A 27,500-nucleotide genomic window follows, 5' to 3' on the forward strand; every position below is an offset into this window, starting at 1 on the left:
GTGCAGAGACATCATGTCTGATTTTGTCTATTTTATCTCTAAAGTAGGTGGCAATGTCTTGGGCAGAGAAGGATGTTGTGGGAGGGGCAGGTGTGGGGTTTAGGAGGGAGTCAATTGTAGAGAAGAGGTTGCGTGGGTTGGAGGCTTGAGAGGAAATGACAGCGGAGAAATAATTTTGTTACTACTTTTTTTTTTTAATAATTTTGTGGCTACTAGTTTAATGTAAATTACCCTAACATTGAACCCTCATTCAATTCATCTTATTTTACAAGCAAAACAAATATGGCATACAAATCCATTATTATAAAAGCATCCACTTCTGTTTATTGATTTGTATAATTTAAAAACAATTATAACATAAGAGTTTCCTAATAGGCTTCCCACATTGGTTGTAAGTAGCACTGGAAAAAACTCCTTTTCCCACATGTCATTTGGCAGCCTACCTGCTAGTTAAAAAATTACTTACGTACGTCAGACACAGGTTTCTAGGAATTGTAAGCACATTCCCTCTTCTTTTACAGGGTTATTCTTTTTTTCTAAGTGACATTGTGGTCTCATAGGAATTTTAGGTGGAATTTTTATATTGACAAAAAACAACAGAGGCACTTGTATGATAATCACATATATTGGCAAATATGGTTGGCCATATATATATAATCCTTTTACTAAAAATGAAGCCATTGGGGTTATTTACTTAATGGTATGCAGACTTGTCACCTGAATTATCCTCTTGCAATGAATATGTCACTTAGCTTAATGAATGTGGTGAAAATGCATTTTGCAGAGAATATACAATCATGTGCAAGGAAATATAAAGAAGATCTTTGCTTTCACATGATTAAATGGTTGAAGTCAGAAGACCTTCACCTCTTTCACTAAGCTAAGTGAAATATCCCTTAAGTAACTTAAGTTAAGTGAATAAGTTGAAATAACTGTTGAGTGAATAGCCTATATTTATTTAGTGAACCAGCCCCATTCTCATACTGAAAAGTGTATTATCACTAAAGACTGATCCTGGGAACACAAGTGGACGTGGTATATTTTATTTTGTAAGCATGTTTAGCAATATTCAGCAGACAATAAAATAATACTCAGTGTCTAGATCAGTGTTTCTGGGTTCCCCCATAGATTGCTAGGGGTTCTGTGAGCAATTTGTGCCTCTTGGGTCAGTTTATGTGTCCCCAATGATCTTTTTGGCTATCTGTAGGAGTGACATTCTTCCCACTGGCCAGCAATGTAGATGGCATTCTTCCCAATGACCACCACACTAATGTACTGTGAACTGTGGATATAGTAATTATAGAAGAGATTCACGGAAAACCTGAAAGTTATTTCAAGGGGTTCCCCCATGTTAAAAAGGTTGAGAAACACAGGATTACCATACCAGAAATGTCACAGTAGACAGTAAAAGGCTTTAAAGGTCCACTGCCATCTGGGTCCACAGTGTGATTTCCAGAGTATTTGCCACTAATTCTGTAGGCATCACAGTTTTCCTTAAAAAGAGCTTAATAATAAAAAATAAAAGATTAAAATGATTGAGTTGTCTCTAGCATATAAACAATTAGGTTTGCAATACAATTAACATTTTGCTTCATCGTGGTTTACCAGTGTATACCTCACATCTTTAAACATCAAGCCATGGTTTGTAATGTTACAATAAACAGGAGGTGTGGGTCAATGGATCTTGGTTCAAGCATCTGTTCTGGTCAAAGAAATAAGTTTTCCTTCTTAGGCAGATCTTGGACTGAAATTAATAACTGTTCAATGCCGCATAAATGTAAATTGGCCCTAAACAAGTCTAATGTTTTTCTCCCAAAACCAAATGTTTGCTGTCTACACTGGTGAACTCAGCTATCTCAGAAACCACTGTCATCATGACCGAGAGCTTCCAATGGAAACTGAATAGGGCCCGAGAAGTTTTTAATCACTTCAACAAGATTTCCTCTCACTTCCTGTTAAGTGTACAGGACACAAATTAAAAAGAAATTTACCCATTTAGACACAAATGGCATAAAAACCTGATAGGGAGTTTAGGCAATTCTTGCTTTAAGAATAAAAAGTTTATGCTTTAGATATCCACTTCTTTTTTCATTTGTTCTCTTTTATTGAAAAAAAAATTGGTAAGTACAGGGGTGAGGCTGGTACAGTAATAAGACTTTTTATATTATACGAGGGGGTGCTGAGAAGTTCCTGGCTTTGCACCCTTCCAGATGGAATAGAACAATGAGCGTGGGGGCATATGACAGCCTAATATCTTAGTATGTAACTGTGCAAATATCAGTTCTTTGCAATTCTAAAACTGTTTTTTCTTTTGGTGAGAAGCTGTGATGGCAAAAACACAAGCAAGTTTCACGTCGTTTGAGTTACAGGCAGTCATTAAGTTTTTGTTTCTCCATGGAAAGTCAGCAAAGGACATTCACACGGAGATGTCACAAATACTGGGAAAGAAGTGTCCTACCTATAGCACTGTAAAAACCTGGATATCTCGTTTCAAGACTGAAAGGCATTTCACTATTGAAGATGAGCCCCGCAGTGGGCGTCCCCTAACCTCAACTGACCCGGCAACCTGCGATGCTGTCCATGAGATGATTATTGAGGACCGGCAAATATTCGCAAAAAATATAGCCCAGATACTTGACATCTCACGGGAGCGTGTTGGGTTTGTTATCACCATTATCCTAGGCATGCGCAAGCTTTATAGCAAAGTGGGTGTCGAAATATTTGAACAGTGATCAGAAGAAGGAACGAGTTGAAGCATCCAAAGCCGTTTTGGCCCATTTTGAAGCTGCACAGGACTTTTTGGCTACGTTAGTGACTGAGGATGAAACCTGGCTCCACATCTATGATCCTGAAACCAAGGAACAGTGAAAGGAATGGCGCCAAAGCAGGTCCCCGTAGCCGAAGAAGTTATGAACCCCGAAATTGCCCAAAAAAACGAAACACTGTGAAAAGTTGACCAAAGGGATCCTTTTTTTGCAGGACAATGCACCTGCACACACGTCCAACGTTGTGGCTGCCAAATTGAACACCCTGGGTTTCCAATTGGTCCACCATCCCCCCTACTCACCTGATCTGGCCCTTTCGGACTATTATCTGTTCCCGAATTTGAAGAAACACCTGAAAGGGCAACGTTTTGAGGACATTTCTGACGTCAAAGATGCTGCTGAGAGCTGGTTTATGGCCCAACCAAAGGACTTTTATTTGAACGGTTTAGAAGAGCTACAACTACGCTGTACCAAGTGAATCAGTCTCGGGGGGGATATGTTGAATAAATGTGTTATTTCATAACTCTGAGCAAAGCCAGGAACTTCTCAGCACCCCCTCGTATGGTATAAACAGACTCATATCTGAATGATAACAAGAAAAAGAAGTCCTATAGCTATATTTTAAATTAAAAGACATTGTAATCAGGATTTAATGTAAGGTAGAATAAGTTGTGGAGAGGAAATGAGAGGGTATGGGAAGACTATAATCAGGTGCAGGGGATATTCATTTATTGCTTAAAACTACAAAGTAATGAAAAAGGAGATACATCACATTATTATGTTAAGAAAAGTGGGTTCACTCGATAAAGTAGTTAAAACAAATAGTTTGTAAAACCAGTGGATGATCACATCTAAAAAAGCATGACAAGATTTGTGGTGGTTTGTTTAATAGTGATTCATTGGGATCAGGTTGTAAGATTTTATAAATGAATTCATCAGCTTGGAGCTAATGTCTCCTGACAATAACTGGACTAATAAAAATGCTTAAATATGTTTTTGCAGACATCTGGATAGTTAAAGCAGCTGTAGGTTGACTACATCTATACATTCATGTGGTTAGCAAATACTGCCAATATTTAGTATTAGAGCATCGTTTTTATGGCAAAATCTGCTGCACTTCATATTAACACCCAAGCTAAATGGAATCACATGTACTGGTGTCAAAGTCAACTCTGTCACACACATTGACCACTACCAATATTTGGCTATATAGCACTTGAGGCATTTACCCTCATCATTAAAGGGCTATTCCACCTAAAAGTGGTATTTTATTGCATAGTAGATTCTATTAGGCGTATGCATCCTCTGTCATATTATATTGCTTTAGAGGGTTAGCAGAGAAATCAGCTCTTCATCCTTAGTGTTTCCCACCACCATTGTTGTATTCTCCTTAATAATAAATAAAAATACATTTGAAGAATAGTTTGCTTACAATGACCATGGCAAGTGTGCAGACCCAAATCTAAAGACCCACAAGGATGGAGTCCCCAAGATTAGAAACTCTCAGAAACTATTTTTTTTCTCCAATATGTACTAAAAATATAAACATAAGATCAAATTTTGAGCCCAGCATATGGAATGAAATTTGACGATAGTGCTTGAAATGACACTTACATTTATGGCAGGTTTCCCCCTTGTACCCAGTTGTGTCACAGATACAATAAAAATCATCCCAAGACTGGTAGCAGAGCCCTCCATGTTCACAAGGATTTGGCCTGCATCTGAAAAAAGGAAAGGGGATATGAATCAGGAGGTGTAGTGATGACTGGATCGCTGTCTTCAATAGCAAGATCTGCATACTTAAAGCAAACCAATGCTTTGTTAGTGTGGGGCAAAAACAATAGGTTTTCTCCAATGTTCTCCTTACCTGCAGCACAAACCTACTATTTCCTTACTCCCCACCATTTTGGTATGATGTCGGGAAGAAAGGGAACATAGAAAAGTACCCTAATTTTAGGTATAGTTAAACAAATATTGTAGTATATATACATGGACTATATGTTAAATGGAGTCACTCCATACTCCACATGGTCCTCGGCCCTGTACCACTGGTGGGGAGTGAAGAAATGGTGGGAATGTAAAGGAAAAGGAAGATGAATATGTAAAGGTGAATATATGCTGCTTATAAGAATGATTATAAATAACTTGTTACTCTACTCTAATAGGTAAATTACATTTTGAGGGCCTATCTACACTCTACATTTCACTAACCCACACATTTTCGCGAAGGGACAAAAAAACATAATTGCAGCAATTTTCTTTTCAGTGGTATACACCACAAGTATGGTAAGATACCGGAAAGATGGTTCACTTCTGTGCACGGAACCCAGGAACTGCTGTATTGTATACCGTCCTTTAATGCATGTTTCCAATGCTATTAGCCTCTACCTGTGTTCTGCAGAAGAGAGTTCTATGACTGACACTCTGGATTTCCATATGGTGCATGCTTGTTGTAGGTCTGTGATTTAGGAATATTGGAATAAGCAACAGGCAGGTGACTAACTTTCCATTTATTAATGCTAGCATTAACTACTTGCTGCAAATCAACCTATTTCAAGCCCTCTGAAATCTATGTGGTCTTCTAATGTCATTCTCAATAACTGGATAAATAACTCAATGATCTAAACATTCAATGTGACCTGGCTTTTAAAAACTGGTGCTTATCTACATCAGCCAGTCTGCAACTGGGAAACTGGAAATAATAAGGCCACTGATTCTTCATGTACATGTAAGAGAATTAATCATTTTTGTGTTTACAAATGAAATCAAGGCTAACATAATCACCTGTCAGCAATGGCACAAACATTGAACATGACCTCTGAGAACCTCCCCAGCCAGCCCAGCTGCATACGATGGAAGTCCACCGGCTGCCCATCCACATTGATTAGCTGCATGCAGCCATGGAAGGCTGTCTGGTTGGAATAGCACCCAGATCCAGCAGATGGCTTTGGACACCCTGTGTGATAAAACCATCATATTAAAGTAGTACATATAATAAGCCTACTATGTGCACCTTCACTGATTATACAGCAGATGTCACAATGAGTTCTAATAATCAAATATGTTAATGGTAACAAAACAGTGTGATATCTATTACACAGGCTGTGATTTCACAGCCTTCATACCCAGGCATTGAAGATTGTTATCATCTTAATTGGAGTGAATAACTTGTGAAATTCATCACTTCTGAATCACATGTGAGATAAAACATGAGTCATGAGCAGGTTAACTCAAAGTATACATTTTTAGGATTTCAGCAGAAAAAAATTGATTTGATGAAAGGAAAGCTAAACTATCTGTTAATGAAGTAAGATAATACATGAACAGTGTACTACTGATAGAACTTATACAATATGATCTTTTTATTTCTGCTATGAAGGTATCTATAAATTCAATATATATGGCATAGGGTGCTTTACTAAAAGTGAACCTGAGGTCAGGCTATAGACATTTAAGGATTGGCTTTGTTCTGCACTATTTTCTTGGTAGAGTAGGCTGCCTTGGTAAATGAAGTTAGTGGCAGCGGTGCATATTCTACAGCTAGGAATATGTAGTTACAGGAGTATTCAGACATCATTTTGACAACTACTGAGAGGGCAAATCCAAACTGACTACCATAACTACAGGCACAGTGAAGCAAATCATTCTTGCTGCATAAGCACTAATTTATTCCAAGTCATTCTCATGTGGAACCAAGCTCTTTCAGTCTTTTATTCCTTGATGTGGGAGAAAGTAGTACACTAGTAGTAGTAAGAGTACTTTGTATACTTTTATTGTATGATCAACATTTACTGGGGTACGGTTCATTTTTGTCACTTTGACAGCCAAACTGACAATTTGCTACCCTCACTGGAGCTGTAGATATTCCACTGCTCACAACAATCATTCATTATCATTGTGTAATTCTGATGTTCTGTTACAGCGTATTATTACACCGGTGGACTTGTTCTTTTTCTGATTGATACATTCATTCTCCTTTATCTTCTTAGCTGGATTACTAACCAATATTTTATTCATTATCACACATATTTTTCTGGAAGATGCCCAAAAACGTGGGAAAACATGATTTAAAGATTCCATGAATATTTGTTACAGCAAATACAGAAAATATTTATCTTTCCAGAAATACGGAATCCTTGTGTAAGCTGCACACAATATCTATATCCCAACAATCCACCATGTATTGAACAGATGAACAGATTTAGACACGTTTGAAATCCAGATAGTATAATTAACCATGGCTGTCGCAATAAATAAAATGGAGAAACTAATGTAGGCATGAAAGAACAGGAAATGTGTAATTCACAAGACAAAAGCCTTTAAAAGAAAACTTTTTTTTGGGTTTTTGGGTTCAGATTTACTTTAATATGCCTTAAGCTGCGTATACATTTCCAATAACTATCGTTGAAAACGAACGACGAAAGACCGATTAGCCGAAAATCATTCACAAAAAAGGTGACCAACGACGCCGGCGAAAAATGAACGACTGTCACGGCGGATCTGATTGGCCGATGATCGTTCGCTATCGTGTGTACGGTCGTTCAGTGATCCCGCATGTTTCTGCAGTACACTTTCTCCTTTACATGTCACTCTTTGTATCATTCAAACCATTGTATCTAGTGTGTGTACACTATTGGTGTATTATATTTGAACAATCGTATCGTTACAGCATGCACAGATTTGTGCACAATACGATTGTTCAAATATAATAATCATTGATCGGTCGTAATCGTTCATTTTCTAACGATAATTATTGGAAGTGTATACCTAGCTTTAGCCTGATTTGTGACACAGACTAAATGTAGCATTGTAACCTTTCTACCTCCAAAGTAGTATGAATCTCCTGTCCGAAGTTGGAACTGATAATTAATTTTGAATTGTGCTCCTTCATCATCATCGATAACCACCACAGCAGAGTTTTCTCTAGCTATCAGGGAGACAGAGTGCCAGAAGCCATCGTTCAGCCGATATCCTGTGAAATGAGAACTGGATGTTATCTTACACCTGAAATCATTATTGAATTACCCATGCAACAACTCGTGGAATCTACTGGCTTTTTTACGGCACCCCTAAGGTCTAGTACACATGGGCAGAGTTTTTTTCAGATCAGATTTCCAAACCTGTAAAAGGACTAGATCTAAATATGAATTTGAAGTGTATTCAGCAGCTGACTAATCATTAAAAACACGTTTTTGGTTTCCAATTGGTTGTGGATAAGATACTCTCTGTGAAAATCATTGTAAGTACAAAATCTCATATATATGTGTGCAGTGTTTTGTGGCTTCCAATTAATTGATTACCAATTGGAATATTGATAAGATTGGTTGGTCAAGCTCTAAATTATCAATGAAGTGCTCCTGTGTACTAGACCTTACTGTAAACTTTATCAACTAACATCCTGTCTCATATAAAGAGTTCCTAATAGGCAGTGTACATAGGCACATTCACACAGTGAACTTCCTAAAACAGACCAGTCAGAAAAATCTGGTAGTCTGGGGAGCCTGGAACAGATCTTATGAAAGGAGGAGCAAACATTTTACCTCCAAACATTCATTTGGCTCATCCCTTTGTATCGTATGACTTAGTTGTGTACTTCTATGTATACAACAATCTTATTATCTATCACCATAGCACTAGGGTATTAGATTTTAAAATCTTTATGCTGATTATGTAATTATATGAATTATATATATATAAATAAACATTTTTTTTTGAATATTATAACATAATCAAGACAGCGTGTAAACAGCTCTTGTGTATTGTCATAAATTTTAAATTGACTATATATATATATATATATATATATATATATATATATAGTCTTATTTTAGCCATACAATATGCAAGGGAGTTATTATTTTAGGCATACACAGTACTATACTATGGGGAGCACTGGGCTGCACAGCATAAAGTGAATAATAGTATGGTGACACGTGTTGCTTAGGGTTTGCTTGAGCCATTTCATTTATTATTAGATTTTTAGATACAAGTTTATGACCAGGTTTGTTTCCTGTGTTTTAATTACACACAATACACATACAATTTAAAGTGATTACCTTAAAGTGGCATGCTTATTCTTTTTAAGCCCAGCCAATACTACTAAATAAGGCAATGGTGATATATTCATATAAAGCAGAATTATTCCTAAAAAACAGCAGTATATGCTATACCCATGGAGTAAGCTAGGAGTACTTTAAATGAAATCTAGACATGTCTATTAAACCTATTCATTTTTTATTAGCCATCAAGCAGTCTATCATGCATTGTGTGAGGATCCCCACTCACCAGCTGCAAACACTAGCTTCTTCTTGTGTGGTTGGGATATAGTCACGTTGATCTGACCCTCGCTTAATGCCATTTCCAGTGATCCCAAGGAACCAGCAAAATTGGTGAAGAGCAAAAGGCCAATGGTGTCCCAGGTCCGAAATTTAAAGCTTACCATCATCTTAACGTTGGCAGGAACCCCTGGTATCATTAGGTAGTTATTAATGCCAGAAAATGTGACAGGAACATAAGGCATTTCCACACAGGAAGTACGCACACGACCCTGGGATTTGACACAAAATGGAAATTTAGATTATTGGAAAACATAATACACACACAGAAAATTCTGATGACCAATAGTTACTGTAGTACGATTGTTACAGTATACCTACAAATTTTGTGTTTTCAGAAAATCATAAAAGTGTAGTAAACTATAGTGTTAAAGCCCAATTCTAGTCACCTATATCGGTTTCTTTTTTTTTTTAATTCATGACATTTTTTCCAAAGTACATTTGTGCACAAAACCATAGAGTTACTGTGCTTTATACAGCACACCGATGTATCTGAGCTAGGAATATGTTTTCAATTGTTGGGAGCATATTCAAAACGAATAGGCTGTGGTAAGAGCACCAAAATGAATGGTAAAGAATGGTGTGACTTATGGGTCACCACATCACAGACTGGTAGGAATAGACCCACACACATGGTCAGGTTTTTAGAATATTAATAGAGGGGAAAACTCCCTTAGTGGATCTGCTCATAGGGGGTGTCACCGGAAAGAGGTCTGCACTGAGAGGTCCTGTCACTAAGAGGGGTCTACACTGAAGTGGTATGTCACTGGGATAAAAGGCAGATAGCCTGTCATTAATAAAGGTTCTGCACTAAGGGGTCTCTCACCAGGAAAAGGTGATGATCTGCACTGAGGAGTTTAACATTGAAGGAAGGGTTTCTGTCACTGGTGGGGAATCCACTCTAAGGGATCTCTCACTAGGGGGTGGTCTGTGACTGTGAAGGGAGTCTGACACTAATGTGGGGTGTCACATATAAGGGTAGTATTGAAAGGCATCTGTCACAAGGGTCTGTGCTGTGAGTAGATGGGGTGCAAAGTTGCAGCAAAGGAGCAAGCCCCTGGTCCAAATTCCACATCAGGGCTTGAACGTCTGCTATTACTCCACTGTGCAACAACTTTGCTACTTGTCTATCATAGACCTCTCCTTAACTTGGGAGTGTTTTAATACTTTCTATGCTGGCCTACTCCATGCTGGTCTGTAATCCCCTATTATTATTATTATTATTTTACAGTATTTATATAGCAACATCATATTACACAGCACAAAGTCCATAGTCATGTCACTAACTAGCCCTTAAAGGGGCTCACAATCTAATGTCCCTACCATAATCATAAGTCTTTATTAAAGTCTAAAGTATATTAAAGTCTAAGGTTAATTTTTGGTTGGAAGCCAAATAACCGAACTGCATGTTTTTGGAATGTGGGAGGAAACCGGAGTACCCAAAGGAAACCCACACAAACACAAGAAGAACCAGCATACTCCATGCAGATAGTGTCTTAGTCAAGATTCAAACCTAGGACCCAGCGCTGCAAAGGCCAGAGATCTAACCAATGAGCCACCATGCTGCCCAATCACCCTAACTAACCCATATTGTAGCTGATGGGAAAGAAGCAATCAGGAATATTATATATTAGCATTTCTCAAAATGTTTACCCCAGAGTAACCCTTGAAATATTTCTAATACCAATGAATCAGTGGGAAGAATGCCCCTTACAGTGGTCTAGACAGTGGACAGCGGTGTCCAGACCACCATTAGAGACAGCAAATAAAAAGCACAGATGTCATGCCAGTGGCTCTGCCAACTGGTGTTTGACTCAGAACTCTACAGGAACCATTAGTTGGAGGTCAATATCAGCTGGGAAACCCCTTGCAAGCCCTGAACGAAAACTAGAATTCCAAGAAACCTTGGTAGAAAATGGCTGTTATTAAGTGTTGCTTGGGTAGCAATATTAAGTCTTCTGGGGCTGCTGACATAACATGCAAGATTACTGGTGCAAGCAGAAATTTAAAGCTTTTCAATGTTTCTACAAGGTAAATAGTAAGCCTCAAAATGAAAAAATATATCTTTTATAGGAAAAGATGATTTTTTGTGTAAATTAAAAGCCTGGTGTGAGGACAAACACCATCTTTAAGACAAAAACACTTTATGCACAGGTACAGAATCTGACCAACTGGGTTACTCAATACTATAGCTTTGCTTTCATAATATGCCAATAAAAAAAATAAAAAGCAATTTGGTTTCTGCTTTAAAGTTTTGTTACAAAGGACATCAGACATCGGCAGTGTAAGACTATTGATTTATCCCAGCATGCATTTCATTAGTAGAGCAGCCTCTGAATTAACAAGCAGCTTCAGGCAGTTGCAAACTAATTATCAAGTTATATGTTCCACTCATACGGATAATGTGGTCTTATCCTAAATTAATGTTATCTGTGGGAGAGAGAATTAAAGCCTAACACAATACACAGTGTGAAAAGTGTGAAATTACACAGTGATATAGTACTGTGCTCTTTTTTCTGTTTTGAAACTTAGGACAAATAACACAGGGAATATTCAGACATTAGGCTTTATTTATTAAAACATCTTTAGGAAGAACTATGTTCCATCATAAGCTAGTCATATACATCCTAAAAGTATTATATTGACTAACACCAGTCAAGTGATCACACTGAAAAGTGACAAGTTTAGAAAGGCTGAATGTGAATGGTGGTTGTGGAACAATGTATTGGTATTTCCTAGGACAAATGATTGAAATATCTACAGGCTCCCTCAGGAAGTAGTTTCAGCAACTACTATAGATTGCTTTATCTATAGTAAAGATAACAGATTGTCGATCCAGGGAACATCTATTTGCCTCATGGAATCTGGAAGGCATTTTATTTCTCCTGTTGGAACAAATTGTACCAGATTTTTATATTTTTCTGGATCAACTATATCCATAGGGTTTTATATTTGGGATACGTTTATTTACCTAGTGGTTGAACTTGATGGACTTATGTTTTTTTTCAACCTGACTTACTATGTAACTATGTAACAGTAGCAAATATGTTTAAAAATGTTCAGCAACTTAAGGCAATTCTCGATCTAGTACTGATTTTATATTGTCAGTGTATGCCATAAGCCCTGGACAGATGTCTGAGAGACGTCAGATCACTGGAAATTATTTTTGTGACTGTTTTGTGACAGATGAATGAATGAGCACTGTGCACACAGCGAGTTTCTGTTCTATGGAAAGGGCAGGGGCTAGGACAAATGAGTGACACTTTGCTGTGATCCATAGCAGAATCAGACATTCATCAATTTACCAGGGCAGATGGGAAGATTGATAAACAATGTTGGGGACTGTTGTACACACATTAGATTTTTGCAAGAGATTACCAATATTATTAAATTAATATTATTAAACAGGATTTATATAGCACCAACATATTACGCAGAGCTGTACATGATTGTTCGTGTTGGGTGACAATCATCTTACTTGTGTACATTCCTTTAAAGGTAAGCTCATGGTAGAAAAAAAAACATACATATATTAAACAAGCGTGACATTGCAATTCGATTGTCATACAACATTGTATGACAATCGGATTACAACTGAAAAAAATACTTACCCTGTCCCCGCAGCTCCTCCAGAGACGTCTTCTGTCTTCATCTGGCGAATGCAGTGACGATCTCCAGGGTTTCCCGGTGACGTCGCTTCAAGTGTCGGTGCGGGCGGGAGGCGGGGCGGGAAATTCAAATAACTTTGTATTGAACTCAATACAAAAAAGCTGTATTGAGTCCAATACAAAGAAATCTTTATATAATATATATATAATTGTAATATATATATTATATAAGCTACTGTACATTTACATTGCATTATACACTTTTTTTTTTAAGATTTTTTTTTTTTATGTTTCATAAAAAAATTTTTTTAAAGTTTATTATTAAATTTATTAAATTTTGGACATATTTCGGTGAGTCATGCCTAAAAATTATAGCCTACAATCTAAAATAAATTTCCATGCAAAAAAAATTTTTTTTTTTTTCTTTTTGCATGGAAGTACGGAAAGAATTAGAACACCCAGCGTTCGTGTACGCGTCCCACGGCGATTTCTGATGATGTCAGTGCATACGCCCGTCAACGGGGGTTGTGGCGGGAAATTCAAATATTTTTTATTGGATTCAATACAAACTCCTGTATCCAATCGAATACAAAATAATATACAATATATATTTATGTGGTTTTGTCTATAGGTATGTGATGTTGGACTCTGTTTTAAAATTTACCACACTAGGGAGGTGTTTTAGAAAAATATATTACTATACAGTATACCGAATTATCGCATTTTCAGTATTTTTTATTTATTTATGCATTCTTGTTTAAGCTGATTTTTGTGTTTTTTATTTAATTTTATTATTAAAATTATTTTTTTTTTTTACATGATTGTGTGTTTCAAACTTTATTATATTAAGGATATCTACTAGAACCCTTGTTCGGACATATTTCTGTAAGTTACAGGTCTACAATTTAAAAAAAAAAAAGTTTCAGGGAAAACAGTGTACCACTTTTGGTACAGAAATCCAGACATCAGTGAAACGCCCAGGTGGTTAAATATACTAATTATTGTATTATTGTAATATTGAATGCATTATTTCATCATTAAAGTGGAACTGAAAGCTCCTGTATGACCATCTGATGAAGTACAATACCGAGTTACTATGGGATGTACAAGCCTTAAAGTAAAGAGTAACAAAAAAGCCTCAAGTTTAAAAAAATAAAAATAAATCTGTTTATTCCATCAGTTGTCTCTAACGTGATTCCCTCCCATACACTGCAATTGAAAACAAGTGGGATATCAAGCAGTAGAGAACAGCCTACATATGATTTAGGGTTTCTTTAGATAATGTGCCACATATTGTCTGAATGCCCTGCCATTGGTAAGCCACTTGTTTAATGTTGGACTTTTATATACTAACCCTGGCAGGGATGACATTTTAGAGCAGTAGTCAGTGGTCCACGGCTCTAGCCGGTGACCAAGATTCTGTGGATTTAGTGGTCCACGAGGTCCCAAAGGGTTGGCTGTTTTAGAGGATGTTCTAGTCTAGTTGTGATAAATAAAGATCAGAGGGATCCTATCACCTTGGTCCAACTAAAACCATAGGTTTTCAGCCCTGCCCTAGCCTGTCCTGTTTTAAGGCCTGTGAGAGATGTCTTTTAGGAATGCCCTCTGTCCTGCTGGAGAACCTGCTCTGGCTTTTAAGGCAGAAGAAATCTTGTGTAGAGGCCTGCTCCAAGATATTGCGAGAAAAAGTTCCAGGTGTAAGAAGTAAGGTACTGGATGTTTGAGTGTCAGAGTTGGGCCACCCCGTGACAGAATATTGCTGTTTAGTGCCTTATTTTGTGAGATTGTGGTTTCTATCTATCACATGTGACCAAACAGATTTGTTTTTGGCATTCTGCACCCATATTCTTCTCTTCCAGATTCCACATCAACAAGGATGTTTAAGAACTGTATTTTAAACATCTGTTCATACTATTTGTCTTTGTGGAGGAGAGTGCAATTTTATTGGGAAGAAAGACCCTACGTGTGTTTTTACTTTGGCTGGTGGTGGAGGAGGTGGCACCTTGTAACCTATCTGCAGAAGAAGTAATGAGGAATCATAATGAGTGCTATTTGTGGGGCTCAGAAGGCCAGACCTAAGCCCTGACACAGTGGGAAGGACCGGGGAAGTGGGAGTGCTAAAACAGCAGGAAGGCCCGGAAGGCTTGAGGTACAGATTAGGGCAGCCACTCTCAAACAAGGTTCAGTGAAACCCCAGGGTTCTCCCAGATTTCGCTGGAGGTTTCTTGAACTGCAGCTACTTGACCTTTGATGATTCCTGTATAGTTTTGGGGTCAAAAATGCTTAGCAGAGCCAGCTGCATGGTTTCAATGCTTTTAGTTTTTTATACAGGGGACATACTTTTTACTGGCCACCAATTTAGGAAGATTGTTTCCCATTGACCCTCAATTTTAGTACTGGTTCTTCATCTGGAGTTTACCCTACATGCATCAACCTTAACTTACCATAAACCGGATAGATGATTTATTCCTTCTGGCAAGATCAGCAATGCGCACATTATTATAGATAATATCCTCCAGGCAACCACGAAAGTTCTGCTTATGGGAAATGCTTTTATCCTGATATGCAATACCAGCGAAAAATATCTAGGCACAAAGAAAAACCAATACAACTATAAAACAGAAAAACAGACTGTTGTGTAGCTTTGTAGATTGTGTAGTAAAGTAATAAAAAGGCACCTCTTAGGTATAGTAGATTTTTACTTCAGACTAGTTCTATTATACAATACAATATAACATACCATCACAAATCAAAAGTCTTATGAGATTGTCACCCCACCACCACTACCTCACTCCATTTCTTTTTTTAACAGTTTAATTTATATGAGACAAAAAATATAGACATTTGGCCTCATCATTTGGCTTTCTTAACTATACTATGAACTTCCTGCTCACCAAGTTAATGGGGTTCGAATTCGACGTTCGATCACCCGAACAATATCGCCCTTTTCGATCGAATAACTGTCGAATCGAATAGTGAGATATTTGGCCAACACTAGTCTCCACTACATGCACCCAAAATTGTGTAACACTAACTAACACAAGCAGTCCATTTAATCTATCTCCAGTTAGATATCCTATACATTGAGTTGTTTGTAAATCAAAAGAAACTAAACAGGTACATAGTAGGGAAAGATGTCACTTAAAGTCAGACTTTTATGGCCCATGATACAACACTGCACCTTGAGTGGCAGGTAATGCACCTGTGTTGAAGAGCACCATTCTGCTCATGTCATGTTTTGTGCGGGCACTGTTAAAAAATGCTGTACACTTTAAGCCCATTATGATTGAATAGATTGCCTAAAACTACAGCAAATGACTGCATATGTCTAAAGCCAGCTTTATTCAGATTGCCAGAAGTTTGCATGACGTTATACACTTATACTAGCAAACTAAATATGGCTGCCTTTTTGCTAACTAGTATTGATGTAATAAGGGATATAATAAAGTGTTAAATATTAAACCATACCTCAGTGTCCAGGTCTAGCTGGTCAAAGTCCCCCTTGCATCGAATCCTTTGCACTTCTCCATCTAAAGTTATGTTGAGGTCCCGTCCATTGCGTTGAATATGTACTGAATGCCATGCCTGGTCATCCAACAAACTCCCCAGTGTGGTTACTGTGTGGCTATCTACTAGGTGGAGGGGGCTGTTGCCTGTTAACCATGTAAGAATTAAATAAGGAAGAATTTAATTTTATTTATCATATATATACTTATGGGATTACTTTGATAAACAATATATAAAAATATAAATCTCTTAAAGCCCAATTGTGTTTAACAACCCAAAGTTTGTTGTCTTTAGAAAGAATGTTCAATTAGGCTTTAAACTGATTAGGCCAGCCCAAGTGTAACGGCTGCCACTTTTCTCTGGACAAAGTAGGGAAATGTTAGAACCTGTTCCCAGAGACACAACTGGAAATGAGCGGGAATTCTTTACAATCTCTCACTAGAAGATAGATCATATTTTACCCTTTGTTCTCAAGAAAGCAATTTGAATTCAATAGAACCTGTTCCCAGAGACACAACTGGAAATGAGCGGGAATTCTTTACAATCTCTCACTAGAAGATAGATCATATTTTACCCTTTGTTCTCAAGAAAGCAATTTGAATTCAAACACTTTACATTTTTCCCCACAAAATGCAGAAGTACTAACCCTTGCCCTTCTCACCAAATGTAAATAAAAATAGTTGTTTTCAACATTATATTTGAATGTCCCAAAGTATTATTGTTAAAATGGTTACACACACTTTACAAAACTTAACACAAAATATGGTAAACATTTCTGCAATGTCTAGTTCTTCATAGCCTTATATTTTTTTCCTCTATTTTTTTTAATTTCGGTATAGCCATTTAGTCACTTTATTCCTTTAAGCAGGTAATATTCTCCATACCAAGACTCATCCTGAAGACTAGTTGAGCTTTCACTAATTCCAGTGTGATGTAGTCTCCTTGAGTCCCCTCCGCATGCATTAATACGCCATCCTTCTCCAATGTTTTAAAATTGAAAGAGATGTCATCTTCAAGGGTGCGATTTGTTTTCTTCCTGAACTGGTATGAAATAAGGTCATCACCATCAAATGACAGGACATCATGATCTGAGGAAACAGAAGAACAGAAAATTGGAGGACATTGGTTTAGGTAAGACTAGTCTGTTTAGGAAAGCTTGGAAATAATGGATAGAGTTTAGGGCTATGACATGTTCCTTCTTGTCATCAAGAAAAGGAAGCTTTGACAAGCAGCAGTCAGTCTTCCAATTAGATAGAGAAGTAGAGATTACCAATTTACTGCAGGATTAAAAGCTCCAGATTCTTTGAAGCTTTTTGTTACCAGGTCAGGATTATTGTATTTTAAAGAAAGCATGTGTTTTGGCCTTTCAGGATAAAGATAATGAGAATCTGATGCTGAAAAAAGGCAAGCAAAAGGCAAAGAACCAGTCACCAGTATTGCCTCTGGGTTCTTATAGCAGGTCTATACTGTTATCCTGTGTGGAGGAAGCCATCTTATTAGAGGTAGCCTGGCATTCAGGGCATCCCCCTGAAGAATGGTGACCTAGAAAGATTATTTAGAAAGTGACAGGAGGATTTCACAGAGCACATGCATGTTCTACAATTTATCCGCAAATCTTGTGAGACTTGCAGTCAGAGAAAGCAGTCCTCTGATATTGTATATATGGGCACAGGAGTATCTAGACACACTTAATGGAAGGAAGAGCACTGCTATATATCAAGAACAATGAAGGACAAAAGGTAAACATTTTATGACATGGTTTAGGCACAATTAACATTTCTAGATGTGCCCTAAAACAGAGAAAAATCTTCACTTTGTGAGGTCCATAGGTTTACTGTGCAGCAGGTAAATAGCAATTTTAATCACCTTTTGCTTCCTCGCCTGGTATCTTGTTTGTCTGCCTTAACCATAACAAAATTTCAGTATTTTCCGGTATTTTCTCTACACAATGCAATCATAGGTGCCTAAGCAACCAATCTAGGCCCAGGCACTCTCATGTAATGCTTGGAGGATAGAACATGGAAGGTAAATAATGGCTCCATACTATGCTAAAACAATGACATTTGTGTGCCTATTGAGGCAACATGACTTACTGTATTCACAGCCATACAATGCCACCCGAAGTCCTATCTTTCCTTTTGGGTTCCAGGCCACAGGAATAAAGCGAATGTATCGAGCCTTAATTGGATAGTGGAGGCGGTGTTCTTTCACCCCGGTTGTATTGACATTGCCAAAAAAGGTCTATGGTACAGATGAAAGATTAGTTTCAAAAAGATTTGTTCATTTCAACTATTACCTACCAACATAAGTATATTTGATGTTTCACTTTATAAAAGTATCAATTTCATATCACTAAATATCAATTTATCAATTGTATTGTCTGAAGATATAAAAATGTAACTTGCTTTGGATTTTTTTTCCAGAATAACATAAAAAAGACCAGTATCCCTATTGGGGACAGATGCAGTAACAAAAAAACTAATAGTTACAAACTGTTCCAATTTTTTTCAAAAAGATTTGGCCGGGGATGTCCTTCTGGCAAATGCAATTTTGTACTAGATCTACATGTGTTTATGGTAACATCTAGACAATGAAACTTACCCAGTTAGTACCCAGCTGAAAGAATGGTTTCCAGCTATCTGGTCGATCTCCATATAGTAAGATATACCGGGTGACCCAGTCGTAATACGTGTTATAGGTTCCCTGAGTGGCAACTCCCAATATTCTATGTTTCTTCCTTAAGTCTATCTGAAGCCAAGGATGTTTATCCCCAACAGCAGGAGACCACCCACTGCTTCCTGTAAGAAAAGAAATATTGGAAATCACGATGTCTAATAACCCCTTCCTTATAAACTTAAAAATCTAGCTGAGGTTTTTGAACATTTTGCATGGATAGCCTCCAGAAATACTGAGCACTCCAGGGAGATCTTTTAGGTCTAATAGTCTTGCAACAAAATATATATAATAAATAGTTTTGTAACTGGGAAAAAAGGGATTTGTGGGATTGGTAGGTCATACAATTCTATTTGTGATTCTCACTATTACAAACAATTTCAAACTTTGAGGGATGCACCTACTTCATGTTTATACAAATTGCAATTTACAATAATTTATCACAGAAAAATTAGCCAAAATTTTCTATGAGTTGTATCTTACCAAGTAAAAAGTGCATTTGTTTTGTGTTTTTAAGACTAAAGTCCACTTGTAGATTATCAAGACTCTGTAATGGTTAGTTTTAGTTAAAGCGTAATAGCACCCGCTGTTTTGGATGCCTATCTGGCACTTTGTAGGTAGAGGTATTTAGGACCAATTTACACCACCACTGGAAGTGCACCATATGCATAGCAATGCACTGTGATACCAAGTAAGGCCCTTGCATTATGCAATGTTATTGGGAAATACTGTGTGCTGTGCTTGATTTCTAATTGGTATGCCCATTCCTCCTGGTAGTCACATAGAAGTATGTATGCGTTATTTACAAAGATTCAGCTTCAGTACTGGTTCATGCAAGCACTTTCTCTGAAAATGACATGTTTAAAAAGAAACTGCTTAACATTTGATAGGAAATATTAGCAAAACCAGCAGGAAACTAGAAATGCATACTTACCAAATAATCTTGCAAAGTTAGCAGTGTACAAAATAGAGTATCTTGATGAAGCATCAAATGATGTGAAATAGAGAGGGGAGACCAAGTCATTGTAGCACCAATCTGTAAGAAATAAAAAATGAAACATAGTTTTAGTAAAAGCCCCTTACTTGTAATTGCACATACCCGTAATAAAAAAACTGTACAAAAAATGTCACAGTTAAAACATTTGCCAATGTGTATGTGTGTGTTTCATACAGTACATTGCAGGCTTCCTTAAAAAAAACTAAAGGAGAGAGGCAAATACAAGACCATTCAGTCTACACAGGAGAGAGGATAGCAGTAACTGGATTTGATTACAGGAAACTCCTTCCTTACTTTACACTGGATTATTACACAGACCTGAAATAAAAGCACACTGAGAAATAACCATATGGGTGTACAAAGCTTAACACTTAAAAACATTTGTCCTTATTTCAAGTGGTAGATGGTATGGTCACCAGGGAAGGGGAAATGTATAGAAAACACCAGAGTTTCCAACAATTTCTCAGAGGGGTATCTAGCATGTTTAAACCCCGGTACATGTTATTTTTTAATGGTATGCTTCTTTTCAGCACATTTACTGATTGATTTCCTTTACTGCCTGCTGCTTCCTCTTGCAATGAAATTCTGTGATACAGAGTCTGCAAGAGGCCAATACCAGGTCAAATATAGAAATCAATACTACTTGCATTTAGGATACATTTATTTATGTAATATTGATTGAAGAGTTGCATGTATTCTGTTAAAATCTGTATAGAGCTCAGATTTATGATGCCTTTAATAATGCTAAAACTCAATAAATCATGTCCATTGTGTTAATCAGGACCATTGTCAGTTACCAGGGTCTACCTATAGAAGTGATTGTCAACGTTCAAGGAATTGGGAACCGTAAAAGAGAGGCCCGTAGCCGTGAGAAATTAGGCGCAGGGCCTACATGACAGGGTGTGAGGCCTAAGGGTTAATAAATGAAGTAATGCTGGGAAGGGCTGGGTTAGAGTGGAGCGTGGGGTAGGAGGGGATTAAGCATAGGACAAAGGTTACCCGCCAACCTACCTCCTATGTTATTAATACAATTTGAAAGTTTGGTAGGTTTTAGCGGTTGGGGTCTTGGAAGGCAGGGCTCCTGTGCATGGTAAAGTGGTGGATTTTGGCAGGGGGGGGATCCTCTTTGGTGTCCCCCCCTTTATGGTGAACAGATGATTTGGCTCCCGGGGTGGTGCTGGGCTGCTAGGGGCCAGGGTGGAGATGTTGAAAGAGTTAAATTCCTGTTGGGTGTGGATTTTGCCTTCTGAGACCTGCAGCCTGGTTGTTTGGGTGTATAACTGGGGGTTTGGAGTTTGATAAAATTTTGGATATTGTTGTTATGGTTATGTATTATTAAAAGAGGGGAATTGGGTTGTTAGTTATTTAGGGTATATTCAGTGGGGTATTATGTTAATGTATGCTTGCATATCAAAATGTAAAATTGAATTATTTTCTCAATTATTTATTATTGGATATTTTTTTTTTTTTTACTTGAATGGGTAATTTATTCAATGTTGGTTAATAAACGACAGCTTGCCAGCCAATTTTAATCCAAGATTGGTGTTTGTGTATTTAATGGTGGGGGAGTGGTTGGTAAGCAGGTGGGGGGTCGTTGGGAGGCGGGGGTTCTGATGGTGGTGGTAAAGGATGGGCTAGAAGGTCTGATCTACCCTGGTCATGTAGTCTCTAACATCATCAATGCATAACTCACAACTCTGAGAAACGGGGACACTTTGGGAAAAAAAGATATACCAAGACACCAAAAATGAATCTGGCAAAATTGCATTGAATACTGGGTATGGCCTACACAAGCAAGTTAAATAGAGTTTTAGCCCACATACTTGGCATGATTTATTAAAGTTCTGGAGACTGGAGAAGACAGACGAATATGGGAGAACCAGGGTGATCAAGCAAACTTGGAAAAGATTTATTAAAAACCACTTGCTATTAGTAGGCAAATGTTCTCAATCCTAGAACAGATCCATTCCAAGTTTGCTGGATCACCTAGGTTCTCTTATGATAGTCTACCTTCCTCATTCTAGATTCGTTTACACTGTACACAGTATGCAATCTTTTCATGCACAAAATACTTAAAAAAAAAAACTGTGCTATGATTGAGAAGGGTTGGGAAGTAATATTAGTATCCAGTGAGGAAGGAAAGGAATCATCCAGTTGAGGAGGGAATGAGGGGGACCAATAGTGCCCAAATATTTTTACACACTTTGAGGCCTAAAGCTTACTAAATTTGTGCTTTTTCTTTAGTTTTCATTATTATTACATTTAGGCTATCTGCTCGCTGTATTAGCTGTGTCCTGGTATATCTGTCACTTCCTTCCAGTCACTGTGCACTATTCTTGTTTAAACATTATGCAGATCTGCAGCATAGCCTTACATACACGAGACTAGTACAGATCACTCCTAATACCGCTTTACAAATCAATTCCGCCACTCACACTGCAGACCACTGGGGACCGAATACCAAAGAGCTAAATGTGCTCCAGGCAAGCTCCAGGACCCTACAGTGTAGAAAGGAAGTTTGTAAGCTGATATAATACAGGTAAAAATTGGGTACATCAGCAGAAGCAGCCACTGTGATGCATAAGATGGCATTTCAGAGAAGTCAGTTTAAAAACATTTCAGGGAATTCAAATTATCTTTAGCTAAAAACAATTAGGAGTGAAAATGTGCATTTAGATGACATTGTATTATCTGTGCATATTATGGTTTGGTACAATGTTCATAGTCATTCCTATGGTGATCTTATTGAATCTTAACAAGCCATCATTCTGTAAAGTGAAAATTGTAACTGAAACGCATTTAAAGTATATTTAAATCATTTACTCCTACTAGGCATGAAAGTTAATGTAGGCTTACAGTATTTCCTAAAAATTTCCATAAAATCCTGCCCTGGTACCTCCTCTAGAAAAAAGTTGTCTCTTTATGCCCTGCCTGGAGCAGAAAGTTGTCACTCTATGTGGTTCTCTTGTGGCTACTTTTACTATTTGTAAATTTTCAATCTACTTGATCTACATGTCACCACCATGATACAGAAGCATACGGAAAGGCAGGATATTAAATACATAAAATATAAAACTGCTTTCGATCACCACTTCTTGCACACCTTCAAGTAACACATCATATTTTTTGCTACCATTAGGGTTTTATTCAACTTTAAAGCTGCACTATAAAAAGACACCAAGCAATAGGCAATCTTAAATTTAGCACACCAATAATAAAATTGGTTCACATGAAGTAGCCAGCAATAACAGATGTTTTGAAGCTGGTAGAATCTCTTTAATAATTGCAGTAATGTATTATCCAAGTTAATCTTTATCCAAGACATCCCCCACTGACATCTGTCCTGCTGCCCTCTCCCATTCTGCTTCTTTTTCTTTCTCAGCTACAGATGGATATGAATTATTCTGTCGACAAATGACTGCTTTCCAGGTTTAAATAACGTATCCATGTGTTTTAAGGGTACCAGCCCACACATGCCGGTAACACTAAAGTCTAAAACATTACCAGTTATGCAATTCTGTAGTGATAATGCTTCGAAAAACATAGTCCTTAGATGACAGCTATCTCTAATTTTCATGGACCTGACCCTGAAGATTTTCAAGTTTTATGTCTGGAAATATTATTTTTACATCAGTTCGAAGGTAACACTCATCCTACATAATATAAGAAATTATTAGTATTTTTCAAACATATTTAAACCTCTATTAGGGCTTCAACAAGGAAAGAATATTGGACCATCTTTAAGAACAACTTTACCATTATCTTAAAAAAAAAATGAGGGGGTAAAGCTGTGGTCCCTGAACGTTTACCCAAAAACACTTCATCTAGCTTGGATGTGCCCCATACGCCCTGGTTCATCTGCCCTACACTAATGGCTGTTCCATTATTTATTGGACCTGCCTGTCATTCAACAGCCCTTAGCACACTTTTGCAATTGTTAGTGCATCTTTAACTTTGTATGAGGTGTAAATAAACCTAATACAGTGGTACCTCGGTATAAGTCCGCTTTGGAATAAGTTCAACCAGTCCTGTTTGGACACAAAAAATTTTGCTTGGTATACAACCTTTGTTCTAGAACTTGTAAGGGTACAAATGGGTCATAAGACCGTGCGGTACCCTTATTTACTTCTCTCAAGACAAAGCCATGACTGCCCACGATCAGCAGTATACCAGTAGCTACCATTCAGTGAACAACCCGCACTAAAACTCTCTGTGAATTACATAACATCTCCTCCTCCTCCCTTCTCAGCACCATCCTAGTAGGCACTCGACTCTTCTCAGCAAGGTGAAGCGAGGTTAAGCTTTCATTTATTTCATCTAATTGCTTTTGTATTTATGTACTTTAGTATTAGGCAGTGTTTAAATGATTTTATACAGCCCCATCAATGTATAATATGCCAATAACAATAGGATTTTTTTTTCATGGGAAGGGATTATTAATTTTCCTTTTATTTCTTATGGGAAAAATTTGTTTGGTATAAGTCCAAGGATCTGGAACGGATTAAGGACTTATACCAAGGTACCACTGTATATTATATTATGTTGTGCTATCTTTTATTTTCTGGCAGGTCAGAGTTATCGTACTTAAGAAGACTTTACTACTTGTTTTTACTATGGCAGTTTCAGTAAATATTTTAGTTTTAACTTAACCTGCTCTGTCCTTTGAACATTGTACAGATTTGTTTTAATGAAATTTACCATAAAGCCTGTATGGTCAAATAAAAATTATTTAGGTGTATATTTTTAGCAGAAAAATGTAGCCACTTATTCCTCCTCAGATCACCCGATTATTGCCAACCATTTATTTACCCATATGCTTCCTCTTCCGAAGTAGTGGGGGATGAATGCACTTGGCTAGGCTTGAATTTTTAATTTAGAGTGTATTGAAGCAATGGAGAGCAGACAGATACAAGCAATATCAAGAGAACTTTTTCCTCTGTTGGAAGCAAGGGACAAAATACTTACAAATGCAATGAATAACATTTCCTGAGTGGTAGATGTAAAACAGAGGAATGTGTTGTGTTATAAAAGTGAATATACAAATAAATGCAGTGATGTCCAGTTATATTGGCTACATTTTTAGAGGTGGACTAAGTTAGCCATTTAAGTGAATTTTGCTTAAAAAGAACTTTTTAATTTAGAGGGAGGGTATGTGATGTCATTTGTTGTTGAGTTGTTTTTTTTTTCATTTTTGTGGGCAATTAACAGTTATTTGTGCGCTTACACTTAACATTGTTCATTGACTTTTTGTCCTTTTTTAAAAGCTAAGCCAATTAAACATTAACCGTTGACTCCAATGCTTACTATCAAAATCACAATTTTTGCCCAAATTTTGCAAAACCAACAAAACGGGTGGGCAATGAATGTGTTTTATAAGTACCATGACATCCGATATACAATCTATTGTAATCTTGGTTAGTAGTCTGTAAATGATCACCAATTGTTATTAATAATTTTTAGGATTAATGATATAACAATACTAAAAAGGGAAAAAGAATAAAACACAAGGGAGACAACATAGAAACAGTGGCAACTACTAATAGGTTCATGATAAGTATTACAATGACAAATAAATGAACATTGAAGTAATAGACTAGTCATTTTTCTTTGTTATGTAGATAACAAATAGTTAACAAGCAATAGCAGTACCCAGAGGCCTACCCTTTATCATTAATCATTATATATTTTATACATTTGTGTTGGTTGTCACTGTCATTTGTTTGCCTCTGCTAGATGGCTACTTCATCCCAGTGTAACCCCCACAACCAGTATATTGTTCCTCCATTCATCACTATTCATTAATGTGCAGAAGCAACAACAGAGGTTGGGTCTATCCCAACTACCTATCTACAACAATAGGTGGAGATGGAAAAACCTACTTGCTGGCAATTTAATTCTTTGCTATGAATAATGCCCTACCTACAGAATTTCAGTTTAATGATCCATGCACATTCCTATTGTGGTGATTCACGTTCAAGAATCAACATTTACATATAAAAGGATCATTTTGAAAAATATACACTAAATACGGATTTTCATTTTAATAGAACTTTACAGAATTTAATTTTTAAACAACCCAGACCAGCTTCATGAAAAGGCAACATGAAAAAAGTTGGGAGTACAATATGTCCCAATTAGGTTGAACAACTAAGGTAATCAACTGGAATGGGACAGCAACATGTGATGACCAAGAGAGTATTGAGGCCGATGTTTGCATCCCAAAAAAGAATAAAAAAAAAAACAAACAAAAACTACAAATTTCCCCTACGTTTGAAAGCCTATTACATGTAGCAGTATTGAGTGACCCCCCTCGTCCCTTTACTCTTGCTGGTAATACTGGAAAGAAACATGTTCCTCCAATTTATGCCATCTGTATAGTGGTGAAATCTGGTATTGCAACATGACTATAAAATCACTGTATTTCATTGTTAAGATTCCAGTGCATACAGTAATGGTAGCAACAGCAGGGTAAGGCACTTTGTAGTCTATGGGAAAAGAAGAAACATTTTGTTTCTACATGGTACACAGCCAAATAATGACCTAATTTAAGTTGTCTTTTAAAATAGTTTTTTAACAGTATTTAATTTTGCAGTAATCAGCTTTATTCCAGAGCTATCCCAACAGTACTTTTTGTGCCCCTAGATGTCTTCAGTCTAACAGATCAAATGACATCCAGCATCATTCAACTCCTTGGAGCTTAGAATGTAACAGAATTATCCACAGCCTGTGACTGGACAGTGAAGGAAAAGCAGCACACTTCTTTCAGCATGTGTTTGTCAGCACACAAACTACTTGGTTCATTGTGCTGCATCTTATTCTCCCACTCTAGGCACTGCTTTTCAACGATTTTCGAACGATTTTACTTGGTCGCCTACCTTTTGTATTTCAATAATTTTTATTAAGATTTTTAAAAAAGTAGAGAAGGTACAAAACTTGAAAACAGACGATCATGAAAATTATATGGACAACACAAAATGAAAAACACAACAACACCCATGTAATAACCATTATGGAAAATGTGTCTGCTATACAAAAAACAGAAAATAAGAGTAGGATGAACAAATTTGTGTATGTCTTATTTGGTAATACTTCAAAAACAACAATGAAAAAGAGAAAAAATGAAGGGGGGCGGCACAGGAAAGTTTGGAAGAAGAAAATATAAAAAAAAAGAAAGGAAAGAGAAGAAAAAAAGGGGGGGGGGTCTAAAGAAAAATAGGGGATGGGGCCAAACTAGTTGGACATAGGGAAAAAGGGGAAGAAAGGGAAAACAGGCCGCCAACCTTTAGGAGGTCACGGGCCACTAATTTTATGTGTATCCCCCCCAATGATATGTTATAGAGCTTTGTGTCTTTTTGCCTGGAGTTAGCTTTAAAGACGTGGGAATAAGTAATGTTTTATATACAACCTTTATGACCACAGACAGAAATATCACTGACAGGCTAATCACATCCAAGAGAATAAATGAATCTACTGTCATCAACTTGAACATAGGTGCCTCAAGACAATCCCCATTTAAAATGCCTGCCCTTCTATGGCCAGGATTATTTATAGCATATCCATATAAAATATATATAAAAAAACAGAGCAAGGCAGCAGACCCAGATACTTAGGACTT

At 37.2% G+C, this 27,500-nt stretch overlaps 1 protein-coding gene across 1 annotated transcript in view; it reads right to left on the reverse strand.

The window, feature by feature from the left end:
• Nucleotides 1–27,500, reverse strand: part of CNTNAP1 (contactin associated protein 1) — a 56,157-nt gene that overhangs the window by 16,980 nt on the left and 11,677 nt on the right. Inside the window, exons 2-12 of the mRNA XM_072403971.1 lie at nt 19,823–19,924; nt 18,817–19,013; nt 18,309–18,456; nt 17,100–17,303; nt 16,177–16,361; nt 15,153–15,293; nt 9,051–9,312; nt 7,588–7,737; nt 5,550–5,721; nt 4,380–4,486; nt 1,385–1,504 (exon numbers count right to left, since the gene is read on the reverse strand). Coding sequence (XP_072260072.1) covers nt 1,385–1,504; nt 4,380–4,486; nt 5,550–5,721; nt 7,588–7,737; nt 9,051–9,312; nt 15,153–15,293; nt 16,177–16,361; nt 17,100–17,303; nt 18,309–18,456; nt 18,817–19,013; nt 19,823–19,924 — 1,788 coding nt within the window. The remainder of the gene's footprint in view (nt 1–1,384; nt 1,505–4,379; nt 4,487–5,549; nt 5,722–7,587; nt 7,738–9,050; nt 9,313–15,152; nt 15,294–16,176; nt 16,362–17,099; nt 17,304–18,308; nt 18,457–18,816; nt 19,014–19,822; nt 19,925–27,500) is intronic.

Source organism: Pyxicephalus adspersus, chromosome 3 (assembly GCF_032062135.1).
Source record: "Pyxicephalus adspersus chromosome 3, UCB_Pads_2.0, whole genome shotgun sequence".
Classification (NCBI taxonomy): Eukaryota; Metazoa; Chordata; class Amphibia; order Anura; family Pyxicephalidae; genus Pyxicephalus; species Pyxicephalus adspersus.